Source organism: Cryptomeria japonica, chromosome 10, assembly GCF_030272615.1.
Source record: "Cryptomeria japonica chromosome 10, Sugi_1.0, whole genome shotgun sequence".
Classification (NCBI taxonomy): domain Eukaryota; kingdom Viridiplantae; phylum Streptophyta; class Pinopsida; order Cupressales; family Cupressaceae; genus Cryptomeria; species Cryptomeria japonica.
In genome coordinates, this window is record NC_081414.1 from 87,190,691 (window position 1) to 87,214,017 (window position 23,327).

General features: G+C 39.4%; 1 protein-coding gene across 2 annotated transcripts in view; it reads left to right on the forward strand.

The window, feature by feature from the left end:
• Positions 1-23,327, forward strand: part of LOC131031523 (GDP-Man:Man(3)GlcNAc(2)-PP-Dol alpha-1,2-mannosyltransferase) — a 116,278-nt gene that overhangs the window by 44,373 nt on the left and 48,578 nt on the right. For both annotated transcript variants that reach the window (XM_057962658.2, XM_057962659.2), the window contains 2 exons: positions 21,771-21,839; positions 21,968-22,182. In XM_057962658.2, the coding sequence (XP_057818641.1) occupies positions 21,771-21,839; positions 21,968-22,182 (284 nt within the window). The remainder of the gene's footprint in view (positions 1-21,770; positions 21,840-21,967; positions 22,183-23,327) is intronic.

The window sequence follows — 23,327 nt, forward strand, 5'->3', positions numbered from 1 at the left end:
GTAGTGCAACTTCTAGGTCAGGTCAAGGTCTAGGTCTTAGGTGATAGGTAATCAAGTGAACAAGTGGATTTCCTTAAGTTGGAGTGCACAAGTGATGAGCAATCAATTGAAGTGAAGTGATGATGCGATTGCTTTGGTGAATGAGGAACCTTCTTCACACATCCTGATCCATGGGCAAGCAGGAAGGTAAGTAATGATTTTGTCCTTATGATCCATGTGTTGAGAAAGGAAGGAACAATGTTGATATTTGATCAAGACAGAGGAGAAGTTGATGAAAAAGGGGAAAAGCAAACTTGAAGTGAGTGAAATCAGGCCTGAAATCAGTCTAAGTAGGCATGTTCCTCACTGCCTTAAATCCGTGACAAAATTGTTTGAAAATTTGAATGTGGTTGCTTTGGCAAATCAAGAAAGAATGTTGTTTGGAGATGATTAAGTGAAAGGACTCTCAATGTTGAAGGTGAAAATGATGCAATCTTCCTCATCACCTTCTTCCCATGACACATCTTTGGCAATGTTCCTTACACCCTTAAATTCACGGCATGTTCTCCACCTCTCCAAAACTCTGATCTTTCCTTAGCAATGTTCCTGACCACTTCCTTCCCATGGCATATCCCTCACACCTCAAAATCCCCGATCAAGAATATGCCTAACACCCCAAGAACCTTGACCTCGCAAGATTACTTGAATTTTTTTTGAAAACTTAGATGTGATTGTGTGGTGAAGGAAGATGAAAATGTCTTGAAAGAAATTTAAGTGAAGAAGTCCTCAAGATGAAGGTAATTAACAGCTAAAGACACATATTCCTTATGCCTCCTTCCCCACAGCACATCTCTTGCACCTTCAGACCCACATCACATTCCTCATACCCTTCCACATGCCCGACTGCTCCAAATCCATGACACATGCTTGACGGTGTCAAATCCATGACACATGCCTGACTTATCAAAATCCCCGACTATTCCTAAGGCATGTTCCTCATGACCTCAAATCCATGGCACATTCTTGTTAGTGTTCCTCATTGCTCCAAAAGACCGGCACATTCTTAGGCACATGCTTGGCCCCTCCAAATCCCCGGCCTAAGTAAGTTATGAGGTGCAGCAAGTCTGATTTCCACTCAGTAGAAACAATTATCAGACCTCAAGGGGGATTCAAATATCCATCACTTCAAATAGGAAATAGAGGTTTGAGAGAAAGATTAGTATTTTCACGTATGTTTGATGCAATACCTATTTGTTTTGTAGGTCTGGAAGAGGTTTAAAGATGATAGTGAACGCTGCAACAGCAACATGGAGAATCTGCCTAGCATAGTTCAGGCACAAGCAAATCATTTGGAGAGGTAGGTCTAGTTGGAAGAAGATCAGAGCAGCATGTTTAAGGTTGAAAGTAGTGAAAGGAGGATAAATCAAGGCTAACATTGCAACATCAAAAGGGACCAGCATCATGAATTCATTACATGAGGAGGTGGGTTTCAATCAAATCAAGGGTCTTCCACAAGAGGAGCTGATAGCATTCAAGGCTTTCATTTGCATCATCACACTAGAAGAACTTGTGACTACTGAAGAATGGTTGGGAAAAGCCCCCTTTCCACCAAGAACAACCTTGGGCAGAGACGATTTGGTGCTCACAGGGTAAAAAGGAACCATGGGCACCCTAACAGAGTTAGGGCACAACACACGTTGTTGCACAAAAATAAAACCCCTCTCAGCTTTGCCCGCTACTGCATCACCCGAGCCATTACTAGCAACGTCAAAGGGAAAATCATCACCAAAGGTAAGGGAAGAGAAAGCGTTTCGTAGCGCAAAGGAGCATGAGGGTTGTGCGAAATCGCAACGTTAGTTATTAGAGTCAGTTATTATTGTTATTTGCAAAAGAGATTAAAGGTGCATTTGCCATGCTATGGTATAGTGTGGTATTGGGTGAGCAGTACAAATAAATAGTTTCTTTTTGGAACATTGTTGGCATGTTGGTTTTTGTAGACATTATCCAACATTATTTTAACATATATTTTTTTGATCCATTAACATTGTGTTGATGTGTTTTTTAGGCACATGCAAACACATAATAAAATACCCAAAAGTATCTTATCCTCTCTTGATCAAAGTCTCTCAAATGCTGAAGATTCACTTAAGGATCACTTGAGATAACTCCAGGGTTCTTATATGTCGGGTCATGACGTGTGGATAAGCTCAATGGTTTGATGTGATAATGCTGGGATCACAAGGGGACTTATGTTGTACATGAATGCTTGAATTGCTAGAACTTAAATTCTATCAACTTGCGTGGAGAATAAAAAGGGGCAAAAGGCATAGCATTTAGGGAGTCTAATCTAATCCTAAGAATGCAAGAGACAATGAATGATTAAGTGAAATTCAACTAAGCTTTGCTTTGCCATCAAAGAACAACTCCACAAAGCTAGTGCAATCTTCTAAGGAGAGCAAAATGATGTTCAAATCACTACTAACAACATAAACATCATCAAGACGATGCATATCTATGAGGCAAGGAGCAATTGAAGTTAAGCTCATATAAATCTAGTTGACCATTCAAGGCACCCTTACAATCAGCAAGAGGCTATTGGTGTGGACAAACGGATTTCATCATTCACAACTTATTTCATCCATCGAATTATCATTATCTAACATGAAGGTCCAACAATAAACCATGCACTTTGCAAAGAAACAACACATTCCACCATAACTTCAATGAAAAGGACGTTTATTAACAACTTGGGCAACAATTTCTGCCTTCTCCTCTTAGTCTACTCTAGCTACTATCTATTCGCTTCTATTCTATTCACTATTCACTATTCCTCTATTAATCTTTACAAATGAAGAACTTGAGCTTTATATAGAGAGCTCATTACAATGAGTGGCCTGGATTGATTTGAGATCAATGGTCGAGATTTTACAATGAATGTTACAACAAACTTTAGTTTGGCCAATGAGATAATTACATTCAGGTTCAATACTGAATGTGAACCAATAGAAAACGAGGGTAGGTGTCTCGAAGTTCGTGCCTCCATATGATGAGCTTGGTTCATTGAATCCGAACGTGCTGATGTGGAACTCCTTTGATTGGTGAGTAGTGACTGGGATGCCACCTCAACTTGCACTTGTAGACTTGATAGATCATCATGAAGGGATGTTGAGAGATATCTCTTGATACTCAACATTAGTCACTTGCTCAAAGCTTGATGTGATGATGATGGTGGGAAGTTTTACCTTCTTCCCTTGCTCACCTATCTTGCCTTGGGGTGATTGTATGACTTCTCCTTTGCACTTCTTTGATCTCTTCATATCTCCATGATAGAATGAGAACTTAGAAGGCATCCTACTCCATTTGTTGTTACGCTTGCTTCATGTTGCAGCTGTTGAAATGTTTGGAGTCCTTCATCCTAATAGCATTTTGAGTTTTCTTCCGTCTCTTTGAAGTGTTCTTGATGCTGCTTCCAGTCCACTTCTCCATCCTTTTCATTAGTTATTCCTGCAAAATAAACAAAAGATGGTATTAAGCACACATGATATATAACTTATACAATCTCTTAATTTGATATAATGTCTGATTTGATGTGATTTGCAGGTTTGATAAGTGCATCTATAGAGGAGATCGCTCCTTGGTTGATGACTGAACTCGCTGTCTTTGTGATGGATCTCACTAATGATGTGCTTCCTTGCAGATTAAATTCTCTGTCGTGCTGATCAGATTTGCTAATGATGTTGATTGGGATCGCTGGTCTGCTCTTGAAATTTGCTGCTAGAGAGGAAATTCACTTCGGATTGATGGTTAAATGAATGCTTGGAGTCTCCTTATATAGGTGCCTTAAGGAAAGGATATGCCCTTTTAGGGTGAAGGCCGACTTAGTCTCATGCAAATAAGATTAAATTTATTCCTCTAGGGCAGCTGACTTGAACATTTTCCTTTTGAATTTGAATTATGTTTGGCACCAAATGTGTTTTAATTGAGCAAATTCGCTCCTAAAGGGGGGCATAGGAAGGACTTTTCGCTCCAAGAAAGGAGCAATGGAACAAGAATTCGGTCCATGCTCTAGGCAATGGAAGTTTGCTCTTAGACTCAAGCAATGGAAATGGATTTCGCTTCAAATTATAAGCAATGGAAATGGTAAGAAACTCAACTCTTTCAGCTAAATTTCACCAATCTTGCCCTCTTATACCTCAAGATCATCATCTCTCCCATATGAAATGCTCAAAATTGTCAAAAAAATGCTTCTAGAGAGGTTTTCGCTTTCAAGGAGGAGCAAAGGAAGGTAATTTCGCTTCACTTAGGGAGCAATGGAAATTTTCTAACACTTAGCAAAATTTGGCATATGCATCTCTTTCAATGAGCAAAAGGGAAATTCGCTCCTCCAAAGTGGCAAAGGAAGTAACTATTTAGCCAAAATTTCATTCAAAATCTCCAATCCATCAACTCAAATTCTAGGTTCCAATCATCCATGGGTGAAAAATAGATCAAAATAACCGTAAGGAGAGCCTTGGAATCAACTTCTCTCCTATCTAAGGGCAAAGGAAGAACTTTTCGCTCTCAAAGGGAGGCAATGGAACAAGAATTCGCTCCTAGAGAGGAGCAAAGGAAATATTTTGATACTTAGCCAAATTCTTGCTCTCCATTCATCAATTCATTTCTTGAATTTAAGTCTTCATATGCAAGAGTTGTCAAATTCATTTCACCAAACGTCTTGTAGATGATTTCACTCCAGGAAAGAGGCAATAGAAATGAAATTCGCTCCTATGAGGAGCAATGGAAGGACATTTCGCTCCTAGAGAGGAGCAATAGAAATTCTCTCACACTTAATCAAATTATGCCCTTCATCGACTCAAGCTTGGGTGTTTTGCTATCTATGCAAGTGAAGGCATCAAATTAACTTAGATGAAGGCTCTATAAGCAATTACGCTCCTAACCTTAGGCAAAGGAACACAAATTCGCTCCCAACAAGGAGCAATGGAAGAGATTTTTTGCTTTTGTCAGAGAGCAAAGGAAGTGGGCCTTAAACTCACCTCTTAGCTAGGTTTAATCAATTCCTTGCCTTTGCATCAACTTAGACCTTGTGATTTTGCCTTCCTAGTGTGTAGATGTGTCAAATTAGCCTTAAGGAACGCCTTAGAGAGAATTTCGCTCCCATTGAGGAGCAATGAAAATGGCCTCCAATTTGAAGCTTAACACTTTCTCATTGACTTTCCTTTGTTCTATCAACTCAAGTGTGTCAAATTACGGTCAATGTAAGGTCTAGAGGCAAATTCGCTCTCAACCAAGAGCAAAGGAAGCAAATTTTGCTCCCAAAGGAGAGCAATGGAAGTGAAAATCGCTTCAAAAGAGGAGCAAAGGAAGTAGTCTCGATTTTGCCACTTAGCTCACTTTCGCTCACTTACATTCATTTTCTCAACTCAAATGCATCAAACCATGCTCATGTGAGGCTCTAGAATCAAATTCGCTCTCAACTAGGGGCAAAGGAAGAGGATTTCACTCCAAAAGAGGAGCAATGAAAATGATTTTCAAATTCACCTTCTAGCTTGGTCTTACTAATTTGCACTCGAGGATTTAGCTTTCATACATCAAAAGACCTCAATACTTACCTTGAATGCGATTTCGCTCTCAACCCAAGGCGATGGAAGGGAAATTCTCTCTCAAAGGAAAGCAATGGAAGTGTTTTTCGCTCCTGTGAAGGAGCAATGGAAGTGATCTTAATTTGTCATCTTCCCTCCATTCCTTAGTCAAAATATTGATGCACTTGATGAATTTGAGTGATTAAAGTTATTGTGAAGGCACTAAACAAGCTCATCATCCTCTAATATGCTCAAGAAGATCAAGTCGCTCCAATGTGTGGCCAATAGAAGAGGATTTTGCTTCTGAGAAGGAGCAAAGGAAGTTAACCCCATACTACCTGTTGACGTGTTTTTTATACACAATCATACACAGAATAAAATACCAATAGGCATCTTATCCTCTCTTGAGAAAATAGTCTCTAACTGCTGAAGATCTGCGAAAAGGATCAGTTAGATGGACTCCAAGGTTCTTTTAGTGGGTTCTCCACGTGTGGACAAGCTTTTTAGTGGTATGATGTGATTTGCTGTTTCCTTCAAGGCGTCTTACGGATTCCAAAAGCTCGAAGATTTTACTAAACTAAAAGGAACTTTCAAAAAAAATGGAAAAAAGACAGGGTTTAAGGAAGTCTAATCTAGCCTAACCCTATGAACGACTTAGCATGAATGAGATTTGGCAAGACTCAACCAACTTCAATTTTGCCATAAGATAACAACTCAATTGAAATTAGTGCGATCTTCTAAGGTAATAATGGTGTTCAACGCATCAATGACCAAGGACACTACTACGAAGGTACATATCCTAGATGCGAAAATGCTTGAAGGTTAAGGACTCAAAATGTTTTCCAGTCGACCACGCAAGGCGTTCCTACAATCAGCAAGAAGCTAGTGGTTTGGATAGCGAATCCTACCAAATATCAAATCTCACACTTAGTCTTTCCAATTAACAAACTACTTTGATTGAGCGTGATTCAAGTACATCCAACAACCATGAAGACAACTTAAGAAACTTGCAACAAAACACCATAACTTCAATATTTTATTGATTTCCAAGTCATCATATACAACAATTGCTTGAATTTCTCTCTTCAAGACTCAATCTTGCTACAAAATAAAATTGCTTACAACTCTAATCTCTCTATTTCACTATTCTTCTATTCTTCTCTTACTCTATTACATCTATTCTATATCAAATGAAATGGAAAATGGGGGTATAAATAGCATCCCCAGTTACAATGAAAGGTCCAGATTGAAAGTAAATCAATGGACAAGATCATGACACCTAAACCCTAATTAGGGTTTGTTACAAATGACCTCCTTTTTACTGAACAATATTAAATACATAGCCAAATATTAAATTTGGCACAAAAATCTAGGAGGTATCAACCAATGAGAAATGAGATGTCATGTCATCTGTAACAACCTTTCATCTAGAATCTTATTCCCTTTCCAATTCTCTTTCTTAGCATATGCAATGAATTTTGCCACGATTCCTTCGATTTCTGTGCTTGGAATCTCGGGAAGATTCTTGATACTCTCTTCTAAGTGGATAACCTGATCAAATGCATCTAGAAGAGCTGCGTCCCAAGTAGGTTCAAGTTCCTTTGTTCTATCAATCAGGAGCATGGTGGCATACATCTGATCATACTGCTTATCTGTAACATCTGCGTCCTTGCGAAAGATGATCGTGATTCTATCCTCAAACTCTTGTAAATCCACATCTGTCTCGACCTCGATCCTTCTGCCAAGAATGGTACGAAGTACCTCAAATACTCTGTCCTGGATCGGATTGATCACCTCCTCAACTTGACCACATCTAACACTGATGTCCTCAAAGAGAACACTCTTTATATGGAGTAAGGTTGACCACTGAAACAAACTGTGAGAATCACCTTCCAAGATCCTCTCTTGTACTAAAATTCTTCTGGATGTGTGTCTTATAACTTTCAAGACAGGAATGACAACGTCCTTGGTATGGGCAAATGCAGCTACTGTTGCCATCAATCTGTGGATTATCTCAAGAACTTGGATAGCCTGATGGGTGATCTTCGACATCCTTGTAACAAACTCAATGGCCACCGTGTGAGATCTATCCATCCAACCACATGTACGCTGGACCAGGTTCCTGAATCTTTCTGCCTCATTGATTGATTGAAGGGGCAATGCCTGCAATGGTGATCTAACTGGATCCTGACGTCCCAAAGGTTCATTGATGTGACTGAAATATGTCCTCCATGCACCGACCTCTCTCTCAAGCTTTCTATTCTTTTCTACTTCTTCTCTAAACTTGTCCTTCAATGCCTCAAATGTGTCGGTGGCATCATCTAGAGTCTGCTCTGCTGTGGATGGTCCCAACTCAATAGTCTGTATATGATAGTCTTCTGCTAGGATCTCACCCTCATATTTGTCTGCCGCCGGTGTAGCTATCTGCAGTTTTCTAGATCCAGTCTCATCTCGAATCATCTTGGACATCTTTGTAGCCTTCTTCTTCTCTATTGTCATATGTGAGCGTCCAACAAGGCTCTCTAGATCAATTGCACTGTCCTCGTCCTCAATTACGATCACCTTAGTCAATCTTTCCTTCAACCAATCTGGGATATTTGATCTTGTCTCTTGAACTTGAATTTCTTGGTGTACTACTTCTTCTTGTCTGGGAGGAGATGTTACTTCATTATCATTATCTAAATCATAGTCTTGGAGAGATCCATCGGATGAAACATGCTGTGCCTGTTCTTCCTCCTGTCTGTCATTCTGTACCATCGATTCCATGGATTCTTCCACTCGAACTGTTCTATCTTCTGGCCTGGAAGAAGTACCTGGTGTTTGATCTTTGTTAGCACCTTGCTTTTTCTTGGAAGGCCCTTTCTTTTCTGATCTTTCCTTTCTCTTTGAACCTCTCGAATGGAGATTGCCCTCACTGGCACATCGAAGGTTACCTTCACCTGAATTCCTAGGATTAGGATTGCCTTCACTAACACTGGCTCCACCTTCGGCTGGCTTTTCTTCCAAAGTAAAAGACATAGCTATGCCTTGTTCTCTCAACTTCTGATGCTGAACGTCTACCCATCTGCGAGTACAAGACAAGACTGGTGCCATCAAATCATCTAAATCCACGGCCTCGGGCTCATTCCAATTCAAACTTATTGTTTTGCTTTCTCTATCATATGAAGATTGGATGTGCCTGCCGTTGTCCTGAGCTTGGTCGGCTACTCTGTAAATCTTACATTTCCTGATGAAATCCAAAGGCAATCTAGAATGTATCTTTCGTTTCACTTCGAGATCATCTAGGAGATTCATCATAAAATCTTCAATCTGGTACTCATGTCTAAATCTTCTACCGACTGTCTCCTCTAAATGTCCATGAGGATCAAAACTATTCCTCCAAGCAAAAGATGAAAAAGGATACAAGGCTAACTCCTTCTCTGCGTCATCCATGGCTAAGACATTAGGACATACCTCCACTGAATTACCCAAAATAATAGGTACCTGAACTCCATTCTGATGCCTGTGTCTGAATGCCTTCACATATGCTGCCAACTGCCTTGTTACTTCAAGTAACACAATTCTATCTGTAGGGTACCTCGGCAACATGTATGGAGGTAAAGGACATCCATACACTCTAATGTAAGTGAACTTGGGAAACTGAATGAACCAAGCACCGTACCTCTTGATTAACTCCTGGGCATCCTGAGATAATCTGTTGTGAATCCCTCCTTGCAACGTCCTGGTGATGTTCATCGTGAAAGTATCATTGATTAACTTGTAGTTCTTCCCTGGTGGATGATGCAAGTAGGTATAGGATTCACAAACTCTGACCTCGCCGGGTCCTCTTCCAATCACTCCTCTGTGAGGTAGTCCTGCGTACTCAACGCTCCTGATTAAGGCATAGATGACGTATGAACTCATGTGGAAGGACTTAGTAGCCCTGAGTCTTCTCAACTGTACGTCTAAGCAATGGCTAATTATCCTAGCCCAATGTATTGTTCCCTTTCCTTGAACAATCACCTGGATGAAATAAAACATCCATTTCTCAAAATAGAAGGCATGAGGTGCTCCTGTAACTCTGTTGAGCATGGTAATCAAATCTCTGTACTCCTCTTGGAAATCAATCCGGTGTGGTATGTTCGGTACTTTGCTCAGACGGGGACGACTCTTGAGTAGCCAGTTCTTGTTGATTATGCTTAGACAAGCATCTGGATCATCATCGTACACTGATCTGGCTCCTTCAATGCTCTTGTATATCATGTCCCTGTGCTCTGGAAGATGGAAGGCTTCACTTATGGCCTCCTCTGAAAGGTACGCCAAAGTGTTTCCCTCATTGGACACAATTGTCCTGGACTGTGGATTGTAATGACGGGCACACTCGATCATCAATTCGTGGCACTGAATAGCAGGAGGAAAACCGGCCGCCTTGATAATGCCACTCTCTATTATTCTCCGGGCGACAGGTGATGGCTTGCCGATGTAAGGGACCTCTCGGAACTTCTTCGTGCTAAAGTTTCCCAAGTTTGTATCTCCAACGTTGCTCCACTTGGACACGATCTTGGTCTCCACTTCTTCGGTCTTCTGATCTTCTTTCATGAGAGCCGAGCGACTGGTGGATGCTCCCGCCTTTGGGGTCGCCATACCTACACAACATTTCATTATAAGAAATAGATTTTGCAATACATAACGTAGATAAGAGAGATAGATTTTAGGAAACCTCATGATAAGTCCCTAGAGTTATCATTTCCTAAAATACAACGATTGAGCTAAGAGATTTAAAATTCAAAATTTGAAATATGACGATGAATGAATAAAACAATAATAATAATAACGCCATACCTCGATAGAGAGCTAACTCTAGAATGCAAAAACAAAATTTGCCTAGGCAAAATTGAGGTATAAAGATAATCTTCAATATGATCCCCTCAAATTTGATTTCGCCACCTCTGGAGAGAATGTGATCTTCAAATTCGCACAAATAAATCTCCAAGTCCTTAGCAAATTCGCCTTAGGCGTGGTCTTGGATGGATCTTCAAATTCGCTCTTGGTGTGGTCTTCGAATTCGCACCACCTTTGATCTTCAATGCAATTCGCACCTCTTCAAACACACTTCGCACGCCTCACACCACCTTGGGAATGTCTACGCCACCTTTAGTTTGAAGTCGCACCACCTTTGGAATGTCTAAGCGCGCCACCTTGGATAAATGAAACTCGCACTATATTCGCCTCTTGTCAACTCGCATGAAGGAAGGTAAAATAATGATGTAGAAAATGATAATTCTATCCCCCTTATATAGCGCTTGCATCCTTTACCCCTTAGGCCGACTTAATAAAAATAAAACCATTTTTTAAATGATTTGCAATGACATAACAAGGCCGACCTCCATATATGAGCGCTCAAATCGATTTTTTATTAATTAAATAATTAACTATTAATGCCTTGCGTTTTTTTTTTTTAATTGCAAATTTCGATTTTTAAATAAGGCAAAAAATAATTAATAAATGTTAACGCCATATTAAATGCCAATAAAAATGGATTTTCAATTTTTTAAATTGATTTAGCATTTAAAGAAAATTTGAATTGTTTAATTTGGCGCCAAAAATATGAAAATAAAGGGACGTACCTCATCGCTCTGGTCCCTTGAAGAGGGACAGGAGCGATCCATGATTTTGGTCTAGATTCTTGTTCAACTCCTTCATTTCCACGTCCCAAATCGATCATCTGGTGGTCCTTCGAACTTGGATTTCTTTTCTTGTGCGAGCAAATGCATCCCATGACCATTATCGCCCTGGTCCCTTGGAGAGGGACAGGAGCGATCTCCATGTTTTTGCTTGAAATTCTTCATTTTGGTACGATCCTTTCCTTGTATTATCTTCCAGATGCCATTTAGAACCTTGTGCGTCCTTGTCTTAACGTGATTTTCAAAAATATCATGTGTTTTGTCTAACATCGCCCTTGTCCTTTGGAGAGGGACAGGAGCGATCTCCATGTCTTCATGTTCATCTTGTATCTTTGACCTTCGAAATATCATTGCTTGTGTCCTTTGCGCTTATTCCCATTCGCTTTTATCATGTGTTTGGATGCATTAAAGGGACCATCGCCCTTGTCCCTTGGAGAGGGACAGGAGCGATCCATTATTTCTCATTAATCTTGGCGACTTTTAAACTTCGATCCTCTTTGCAATGTCCTCCAAATGTCGTCCTTCGCACTTCCTAACCTCGCCTCGCCTTGATCTTTGAAGGAACGGGAGTGTTTTAATAGTATCGCCTTGGTCCTTGTCCAAAGGACAGGAGCGATGGGAGACTTTTACCTCGATTAGCAATGTTTGGACGTTTAAAACTCTTGCAAATTATCTTCAAACGATGTCCTGGAGCATATGTAACCTTGCGTATCTTTGTCTTTACGTAAATCTTGCATGGATTAATCTAATATATCAATATCGCTCTAGTCCCTTCCTGAGGGACAGGAGCGAAGTTCATCATAATATGCTTGTTCTTGTTTGTACCAACTTGCAATTATCTTCATTGCGTGGAATGATGTCCTTTCGACCCTCTTGGTAACTTGAAACTTGTTTGCCTTTTGAAATTTACGCCATTATGTAGATATCGCTCTGGTCCCTTGGAGAGGGACAGGAGCGATCTAGGTCTTTAGAGTGCAAATCCTTCCATGTGATGACCTTTGCAACGTTGCGCTTGATGGAAATGCCTTGAAATGTCCTCGCCACCCTTCGTCCTGACTTGGATCGGCCTTGAACCTTGGAGGGACGACCTTGAACTCTGGAGGGACGTATCATCACCATTGTATCGCCCTGGTCCCTTGGAGAGGGACAGGAGCGATCCTTCCCTTGTGGCTTTCATCTCACTTTGCCATGCTCTAAGTTTATATTCAACGGATTCGTCCTTCTTCCCTCTATCCGCCCAAGCCTTGACATTGTTTGTAATTTTGCAAAAAAAGGCAATTATATCAAAAATCGCTCTGGTCCCTTCCTGAGGGACAGGAGCGAACTAGGCATTTAACACTGGTATGGACGTCCCAAAAATCTTCAATTCATATTCAATGTGCTCATCTCATGTTTTCCCTTGTTTTTGAACGTAAACTTGCCCCGACCCTTGTCTGGATTTTGCAAAATGAAGGAAATCGCTCTGGTCCCTGGGAGAGGGACGAGAGCTACAAGGTACCTCGCCCTGGTCCCTTGGAGAGGGACAGGAGCGATTTAGTCAATATAGGTCATTTTCCTTCGTTTTTTGCATCTCAAATTATATTCATTTGGCAAAGTATCTTCCTTCGGACGTCCTCAAATCATTAAGTTTTCAAAATCTTGCAAGGACAAGGCGAAATTTGAATTGTAGCTCCGGTCCTTCACTGAGGGACAGGGGCGATTTTCCTCCTGGAGGCATGTTTGTGCTCATAAAAATCTTCAATTTATATTCAAATGAAAGATCTTGTCGTTCTCTATCACTTCAAACGTAAAATTTGTCCGGACTCTGCAAGAATGATGAGATATTTGAAAATGAGCTCCCGTCCTTCACTGAGGGACAGGAGCGATTTTGCTCCTACAGGCCAAAATAACAAGATTTTTCACATTTCCACACTTCACGAGGCGAAAACAAATCAATTCCAATACCTAGGATCAAAATTCAAAAAAGTCAAAATTTGGTCAAAATATTCAATCAGACAAAAATTCACATTGACGGTCAATACTTAGACAAGTTTAAGCTCTGCATGAACATTCCAATTGAAAATTAGACCATTTTGGCGAAATCATTGCATTCAAAATTTGCATTCTAGAAAAGAAAGCTCAAAAGCTCTCAAAAATGACTGGATTTTGGCTTGAAAAGGCAAAATTTAAAACCCTAAGGCTTAGCCCTAAATCCAGACAACTAACTGACTAACAAAACCCTAAAACGAAAGCGAAAACAAGCGAAAAACAAGCAAAAAGAGGGGGTCCCCATTTGCGATGGGGCGATGTGTGAAATGGTCACAACACTACCCTAATTCAAGACCTTTGATCAAAGATCGAATCCTTTACTCAAACCAAGACATCTCATGATAGCTAGGGGCAATTTCAGGTGATTTGAAGGGCTAGAAAGGGATTTCGCTCCTAAAGAGGAGCAATGGAAGTAAAATTCGCTCCTAGGAAGGAGCAATGGAAATAAAATTCGCTCCTAGGAAGGAGCAATGGAAATTTTAGCATACATAGTCAAATTTTGCTCCCGGATCTCACCTCTCATTGAAGTACGCTCAAATCATCTGGATGATGAAGGAACACTGCAATGTGGACTAGGCTTGTTATAAAGGGCTCCTCCATCCAACTTCCATGTGTTGGCATTTGTGCAGAGTATGTTGACATGATGATATTATGTTGTCATTGATGTCAATATGTTGAAGAGTGAACCGGCAATATGCTGAAGAGTGAACCGGTTAAGCAACTATCGGTTAAGCAATTGGTAAAGTGAACCGGTATAATGTTGTGAACCGGTATGATGTAATGTGAACCGGCATATGGAATGTTTTCTATTAAAGTTTAATATGGTATGACTATCGGTTGGTAGTCTTAGCCTCAGGGTTTCCGGTTGGAGTGTCTTGAGCTTGTGTGACTCAACCGATGACATTGTGTGATGAGTTAGCATTGTGATAGTGATCAGATCGTGTTGCCACGTCAGCCTTGTGCGCATGAAGGATCTTGCATGAAGGGGATTGATCCTATCTACCTCGGGAATGTGCGAAGTCTCTGCAAATGGTGGAGAATGCGTGATGGGTTACCGCCTCCATGAAGCGGTGAAGAATGAACGATGGAGATTGTCTTGAGATCTGTTCAAGACCATTGTATTCAAATGCAAAGTGTTCAATGGTCAGGATTGAACCGACTGAATTGCTCAACCTAAATGTTTATGGTTTATGGTTTTTGCTTCCGACCTATCTGTTTCGTATAAGGTCGATGTTGTGTTTCATGTTGAGGTTGTTGGCAAATGTTGTGTGTGTATCTAAGTGCAGAGATACGTGATTCTTGCCAGACCAAATAAGAGATTTGATACCTGCAAAGTGTGTGTGCAGAAGGAAGGAACTAAACCGGATCTGCATTGGCATTGTGTGCTGTTACCAGATCATTGTAATACCTGTTGATCTTTAACCTCTTCAACAGTTGGAAAATCCCTTAACAGGGTAGCTTTAACTAGCTTGCTGTAAATCCTTTAATAGGATGACTCAAAGCCATTGAGTTCAGAAAATCCTCTAATAAGGTAACCTCTAACAGGGTTTAACCCTTAACCGGGTATTCTAGCCATCCTTTAACTGGGTGATCCCTAACAGGATCGGTTCCTAACAGATTCTATTGTAACAGTCTTTAACCAAACTAGGCTCCTAACAGAGCGGACTTCTAAAGAGTTCAAAAACAGCTTGTGGGTATTCATCATCCTCACCGTGGTTTTTCCCAGTTGGGTTTCCATGTGAAAAATATGTGTCATGTGTGATGCCTCTTTCATGTGATGTTTTGTTATTTCCTGTTTAGTGGTGAATCATGTTGATCTAGCAAGTTTTTATATATTTTTGATGGTAGATTACCTGTTTATGCACAAGGATAAAGTGGAAATACAAGTGTTTCCGGTTTATGTCTTTCACAGTCGCATTGTGTTTAACTGGCGGTAATCTGGTTTTGACCGGTGTTAGTGATTGTCAGTCAAGTTCACTGTCTGCAGTCAAACCGGTTCAAGAAAACTTTTTGTGCCTGTACTGATTCACCCCCCCCTCTCAGTACCGGTTTGGTACTCATTGTTCATCATTGAGTTATCACCATGTTCAACTTGACCTATGTTATTCATTCATTCCAGGAGATGGAGGTACTTGGAGACTTTGGAGATGGGTATTGGTATTAGTACGTCAAATTTTCAAAAATAGGAGACGGGGCTACATGGAGACGACAATTTTATTTAGTATAATTTTGTAATTTTCAAAAAATATCATAACATAGAACTTTGAAAACAAGAACAGTGGCAAAGTTTTACAAATCAATATTAACTTTCAAGTTTAAATACACAAATGCCAAATGTCATTGTGTCAAAGAGTTAAAAATTCACACTACATATTTGATATTTGATATCAGATTACCATTACATATTGAATTTTAAAAATATTGATAGTTTGATGCTGATACACAAACAAAAACCAAAAATCAGAAATCTATCATCTACTTTGTTATGTTTTCATCATCCATATCAAGGTCCTTAGCTAGGATGTTCTCCAAATAGCTCAGATACCGGTTCTCCCCTATTTTGGCTGGGTCCTGGTCCTGGTCCGTGCCCGGTCCTGGTCCTGGTCCGGTTCGCTCTGGGTCCCACCTGGGTCCTGCCCAGGCGGCTGGGTTCCCTGTGGGTCCTGCATGGCAGGACCCACAGGGAACCCAGCCGCCTGGGCAGGACCCAGGTGGAACCCAGGGCGAACCCAGGAGGACCCGGGTGAACCCAAGCTCGTGGGTTCCCAAAAACGGGGCCCACGGGTTAGCAAGCATTTAAAAACAATAAAAAAACAATATTTTTAATCATATTCATAATTTGCAAAAAAAATAATATTCAAGTTTCAAGTTTCAAAATGTGAAAATGTCATGACACAATAAAGTATAAAGTTAAACATTCAAATTACAAGCCATCTATGGGATTTAAATTCCATATTCATCTTCATCTGAAGCATCCAACCCAAGCCATTAATTCAGAATATTTATTGGCATTGGCAATTATGGATTTATGATTTATTGATTTATGATTTATCTGTTATCATCTATGTATCATTGTATGGGAAAGTTACATTGTATGTTTGATGTTTCATATTTGTATGTTTGAACTGTGAACATATATAATTTTGATGTTTGAAGTTTGAACATATATATATATATATTAAAAAAAATTAAAATATATATATATATGTACGGACGAACCCGTACCCGTACCCAAATTTTTTTTTTTTTTGCCGAATCCGCGAACCCGTACCCGAATCCGAACCCGAATCCGAACCGGAACCGGTAACTTAGCCAAATAGTCATCAATCTCTAACTCAAGTTCCTCTCATGGTAGTAGAACTAGGGGCAATTCAATATGGCCATTTGGTTCAACTACTTCATTCTCCACGGCTGCAACTTCTCCAATAGGTGCAATTTGGTCCCATTTTGGCAAAGGATCCTCCATAAACCCAAGATCAACACGAGAGAGAAGACGAAGTGAGCTATGAATGTAGACCAAGTTTTCTGCTTTCTTTGCAACCTAATCGATTCCTCTTTTGTGAATAAATAAAATCATAATACTCCAATTTCTCTCACAAGATGAAGAGTTAGCTACTTGTGAGAGCAATCTAATTGCAAGTGATTGCAATTCAAGGGTTTCACATCCATGTTTCCACCACCACTCTAAAGGATCTTTCTTTGCCTGCATATCATATAAAGCTCCCACTGAAGAAAAATCTTCACCTAATAATTGAGGTATATTCCTTTGACTCCTTATAATTGAGGCATCCTCACCTTGACCATACATCTTCTTTATTGTAGCCCAAAATCCCTTCATTACCTCTCTATCCTCATGAGGAGCCCTCTTATTGGTCTCTTCTATATTATGCCATTTAGGATTTAAGGCATGGGCAACACAATGAAAGGGTGTGTTAAGTTTGTTCCATCTTCCATGTAACTTTTCTTCTATCAAAGGATATAAGAAAGAGCTTTTGCATTAGTTATTTTCTTGATTCTTTCATGCATGGAATCTATTTCTTCATATACTTCCTTATAATTGAGGCATCCTCACCTTGACCATACATCTTCTTTACTGTAGCCCAAAATCCCTTCATTACCTCTCTATCCTCATGTGGAGCCCTCTTATTGGTCTCTTCTATATTATGCCATTTAGGATTTAAGGCATGGGCAACACAATGGAAGGGTGTGTTAAGTTTGTTCCATCTTCCATGTAACTTTTCTTCTATCAAAGGATATAAGAAAGAGCTTTTGCATTAGTTATTTTCTTGATTCTTTCATGCATGGAATCTATTTCTTCATATACTTCCCATAAACATGGCTTGTCTGAGTCTGTAAATTTAATCACCTCACATATGGGCCTAATAAAGTCCACAACAAATCTCAAACCGATCATCAAGAACCAAATCTCTTACCTCAACTGCAGTATCTGATGTAGATTGCCTCCAAGCTGCCCATGCATTACTAACAACTGTGGAACACAAAGCTCCTTTGACTTGACAAAGGTGGTCAAGAAGAGTAAAGTAAGAAGCAAATTGTGTATCAGCTGGTTTGAGAAGTTCCACCTTGGCAAACTTACGATAAATGGTTTGTGTGTGGTCATGTTCACATATGAACATTTTATTTTTCTGCCCTTTTCAATGAGGTCTGAAACCCACTGGAATTTGCCAACATCCTTGAGTGCATTGTTCAATGGATGTACTTCTTTTGCACCATCATACCTACTGCTTTACAAACAGGGCAGCATCGGTAACAACTTGGATTACATGTGATGCCCCCACCTCCTCAATGCTGTCAGTTATAAAGAAAATATGCATTCTTTTCTTGCCCTGAACAGTCTATTGCCTTCAAAAAATAAGGCCCTTTTCTGTCATGTCACCATGACATTAAGAAGTGGACGATTTCTAGCATCTGTCCACCCTTCTATCACAATATTGCATCCTTTTGTAGATCACTCTCTTTTCATCGGTGCAGTTTATTTCTCTAATCGAATTTTTTCTTTATCAATTAGAATTGTGCCAAGCTTTTCAGACCTAGGTGGTTTATACCCAGCTGGTCCATTATTGATAGTTTGGACCATCTCTCCATAAAAAGGTGAGCGAGCAGCATTAAATGGTATTCCATTTGCATAAAAGAAGCATGCAATTGCTGCATCAACTACTTCTCTACCTTGCACATCAAATAGCCTTCCAATGGGGTTTGAGCTACTAGTATGTGGTCTTTTGTGAGATTGTTGTGCTGCTACATCTCTAGAAGACACATCTATCTCTATCTCTCTTTTCTGATTACTAGTTGCAACAGCTGCCTCTCTCGTTGAAGCATGAGAGAAGCTCATATTATAAACTTTCCCATCAGCCCTTTTTTGATCCCTCATACCCTCATATCGTTCTATCTCATTTGTACAAGGTTCAACACCTTTTCCAGGTTGGTGAAGGACATGAGCCTTCACCCTCGTGTAAGTACCTTGCCATTTCATTGGACAAAGCTTACAATTAAATGTGGCTGTTCCACCTGTACCTTTTTGCCCTAGAGTATGTTCAGAATACTTCCATAAGGGATACAATGCTTGTTTTCCCCCACCTGACATTCTACATGAAAAACAATTTATATTACAAGGGGTACAAATTTACAATGCTTGTTTCAGTTTGTAGGTGCAGTTTGCACAAAATGGATTTGTTGAAGTAACTTGCAATCATGGCATTCGATGAGAGTCATGAGACCAAATTGCCAAACACAATTGAAAGACAGTGGACACTAACACAGTTGTAGTTTAACATTATGAATGCTTCCAAATTTGTTTAATAACTTTAATGTTTTGATTGTTTTCAGTTTCACTGTCAGTCTGTCACATTTTGAATGCTTCAACAATTTGCATACATGTCTACCAGATTTCATTTTTCAATTTGCATACATGTCTTCCAAATTTTGCGTACATGTCTACCAATGTTTATAAACTGGCAGCGTTTTCCTGTCGTCTAGCAAAATTTTCCCCTTGTTTGGGTTCATTTTCCTCTTGTCTGGGTGCGTTTAGGGCTTTCATGACAGCGTCTAGGTTAACAGCGTTGAAAAAACACATGAAAAATGAGTTTCAATTTTATTTTGTTGACTTTTTTGCCCCCAAGTTGGAGGAGACGCGTGGAAGACGACACAAATCTGAGCGATAGATGTGGAGACGGCGGGAGATGTGGGGTGAGAAGAATCTTGCGCTTTTCAATTCTTCAAGAAGCGGGATAAGTCTCCGAGATGCATCTTAGGCAAACGGAGACGCGTCTCTTGGTAACGCTGATATATATATATATATATATATATATATATATATATATATATATATATATATATATATATATATATATATATATATAACTAAACACATAACACGATGTTTAACATGGAGGATTTAGGTGCCATCAACCTTGTAAATCCATGCAATTTATTAATTTATTACTCCTAATATTGTTTGTAATTCACCCATAAGGGATGGAGGGTTTGACTGATAGTGGTAATTAATGTTTTATTGGTATGATAAATATGTTTTTAATGGCCTTGGTAACGGTAATTGTCCATTTATCGGCATGGAGTTATTGAGTTACTTTCATTGAAGAGGCATCACGGCAGCGGTAAAATGGTAAAGTTGAACTACCTAGGCATCCACCTTGGGAATCTACTATTTTGTAGTGTTACGACATCAATCATAACTTGTAAGATTATTTATGACAGCTATGGCACCTGTCATAAGATTCTATGATAATTATGACAGCATATATGACATAATCTTTGCTGTTTTGGTCCCTAGGCAGCCATGCATGGAAGATGATTAGAAAATGGGAGGCATTGGGTTTTCAATCTTGGACGCCATTCTTCATGGTTGCATTGTTTTCCTATAAAAATAGGTGCTTGGAGTGGAGTTTCATCAAGTTTTTTGTTCAAGTTGTTTGCAGGGGGGGTTGTCAGTGGATGCTCAAGGTCAGGGTTTCTTTGAAAGTCTTCCTTAGGTCAAATTTTGCTCTTGTTGCTAGGTGATGACTTGTCCGAGTTTGAGAAGGTCAATGAAGCTTTGAGAGTGAATATCATTTTTGAGGGTTTAAGATTGGTCCAATAGGTGAAAGATGAAGTCCTAGGCATGATTTGATGTGAAGACGACCTATTTATCCTCTGGGAACGCCTTGGACAAGGCCAGACTTGGTGAGATTGATGAAAAGGCAAGAAATTGTTGCCTTGATTGTAAATGAATTCCATTTTTCATTGAAGTTATGGTGAAGGGTGTTATTTCTTTGCAAAATGCACGGTCTCTTGTTGAATCTTCATTTTAGATGATAGATAATTAGATTGAATGAAGGAAGTTATTGAATGTACTTGTGTGGAATCCACTTAGTCTAAACCACTAGCCTCTTGCTGACTGTAAGTGCGCCCTGCGTGGTCAACTGGAATAGAACGAGCTTAATCTCGAGTCGTTACGCATTTGTTGTTCATGCATTATCTTGAATGGTGACCAATGTCTAATGGTGTACGATTTGAACATATTCGAAGCATCCCTTAGAAGATCGCACTGAGTTGGTGTTGAATTGTTCAGTCTGATGGTGAGACCCAGCCCAGTAGGACTCCACCTAGTCGTTCATCCATCTTCTCGCATTCTAGGTCTTAGATTAGGCTTTCTGAACCTTTCATCTTTTGATATTTCTTTATCTCCCAGCCAGTAGATAGGACTTGAATTCCAGCAAATCAAACGCTCAGATAGTCGAATGTAAGTCCCCTTCTGATTCCAGCATAATCACATCATACCATAAGAGCTTATCCACATGTAGAGACCCTACATATAAGAACCTTGGAGTTGCCTCGTTGATCCTTAGGCAAAATCTTCAGCATTCGGGGAAACTTTGTTCAAGAGAGGATAAGATACCTTGGTATTTTATTCTGTGTTCGCATGTGCATGAAAAACACATCAACAGGTCCACACAAAAGCGTTTACAGATTTTAATATTCAGGTACTTATGATCTTATAGAACTTTTATGGTTGTTTTGTTTATTGCATGTATGCCATGTGATAGTTTGTACTTAATCCTTTTTTAAGGTTAAAATATGTATATTTTTGTGATTTTAATATATTTTTCGTATGGACATGCCCCAAAACATATCCAACCACTTTTTTTCTTTGCTGCATGCTGTACCTATATCCTTGTACCTGAACCTGAACTGGAACCAGTAACTTTTCATAAAACTAACATAATTTCTCTCTTCCTTATTATATCAGTTAAGAGGACTTTGTGTTCATCCTCAAGCTAGGCATTCAATTTCCGTTTAAATGTTCTTATCTTATGCTACTGTCTTCTTGGTCGATGTACTTTGTTGTTACATTGCTTTTGTTTCTGATAGATCCAGTCGAGGAGAGTCTATAGAGATCTGAAAGACAAATATTCATGGTATATTTACTTCATATAGCAGGTGAAAGTAGATTTATTTGCAATTGGGATGTGAGTGGGAAATAAATATTGGCCTTATGATGCAGGAACTTCCTTTAGAGAGACCAGAAAATAGTTGTAATTTCATATCAGTTGCTCAATTTCGACCAGAGAAGGTAAACTTTTTAAACTTTACTGTGAAGTCTCAAGTGCGCTTGTAGTGTGTGGTTTTATCCTTTACTAGTTTCTGATTGGATGAGTTTCCCCTGGTTTTCCTGAAGTAATTTTGGTTTACAAAATCTAGGCCCATGGTATTCAACTGGAGTCATTTGCTATTGCTGTGAGAAGAGTAAAATTAGAAGCACCGGATCAACCAGATGTTCAAATTATACCAAGGCTTCAATTAGTTGGAAGCTGCCGAAATAAGGAAGATCAAAATAGGTTGCTGGGGTTAAAGATGAAATGTGTTGAGTTGGGAATAAGTAAACATGTTGATTTCTTTGAGAATGCGAGCTACAAGTAAGTCATCCAAAACTTGAAAAACATATATGAATACTACAAAGATGCTTTATATATTTAAAATCTGCTTTTATATGTATTTTCATAGGGCTATTAAAATAAAATTTTAAAATTGCCTTGTGCATATTCAATGACAAACATCCTTTGTAACTTTATGTGTAAGAATATGTCAGAAGTAATTAATCAAAAAGTCTGAAAACATATTTTTTGATGTTACAGTAAAATATTTTTTAATGAAATGGAATTTGAAAATGCTTTTTGGCCTGTACATCTTATTGCTTTTACTAAGCTGGAGAGTCTTGGTTTGGTATGCATGAGTTTCCGAATTGTTTAGAAGGGAACCAGTCTTCCAATGTGTTGTGACCATTTCACACATCGCCCCATTGCAAATGGGGACCCCCTCTTTTTGCTCGTTTTTCGCTCGCTTTTCGCTTCGCTTTTAGGGTTTTGTTAGTCAGTCAATTTTCTGGATTTAGGGTCAAGCCTTAGGGTTTTAATTGCTGTCTTTTCAGGCCAGAATCCGGTCAGTTTTGAGAGCTTTTGAGCTTCCTTTCGAAGGATGCAAATTTTGAATGAAATGAATTCGCCAGAATGGTCTATTTTCAATTGGAATTTTGAGTGCAGAGCTTAAATTTGTCTAAGTGTTGATGATGAAATGTGAATTTTTGTCCGATTGAATATTTTGACCAGATTTTGAGTTTTTTGATTTTTGATCCTAGGCATTGTAAATGATTTGTTTTCGCCGTGTGAAGTGATAAAATGTGTAAAATCATGATATTTTGGCCTGTAGGAGCAGAATCGCTCCTGTCCCTCAGTGAAGGACCGGAGCTACAAATCAAATATTGCTTTGTCCTTGCAGGATTTCAACGACTTGACGATTTGAAGATGTCCAAGGGGATATGTTTTATCGAATGAATATAACTTGAAGAGCAAACATGAAGAAAAATGGTCCAAAATGCCAAAATCGCTCCTGTCCCTCTTCAAGGGACCAGGGCGAAGTACATTGTAGCTCCCGTCCCTCTCCAAGGGACCAGATCGATATTCTTCATAGGGCGAGATTCAGGCAAAGATCAAGTCAAGTTTATGTTTGAAGGCAAGGAAGGAGGTAAAATGAACTCATTGAAGATAAATTGAAGATTGCCAAA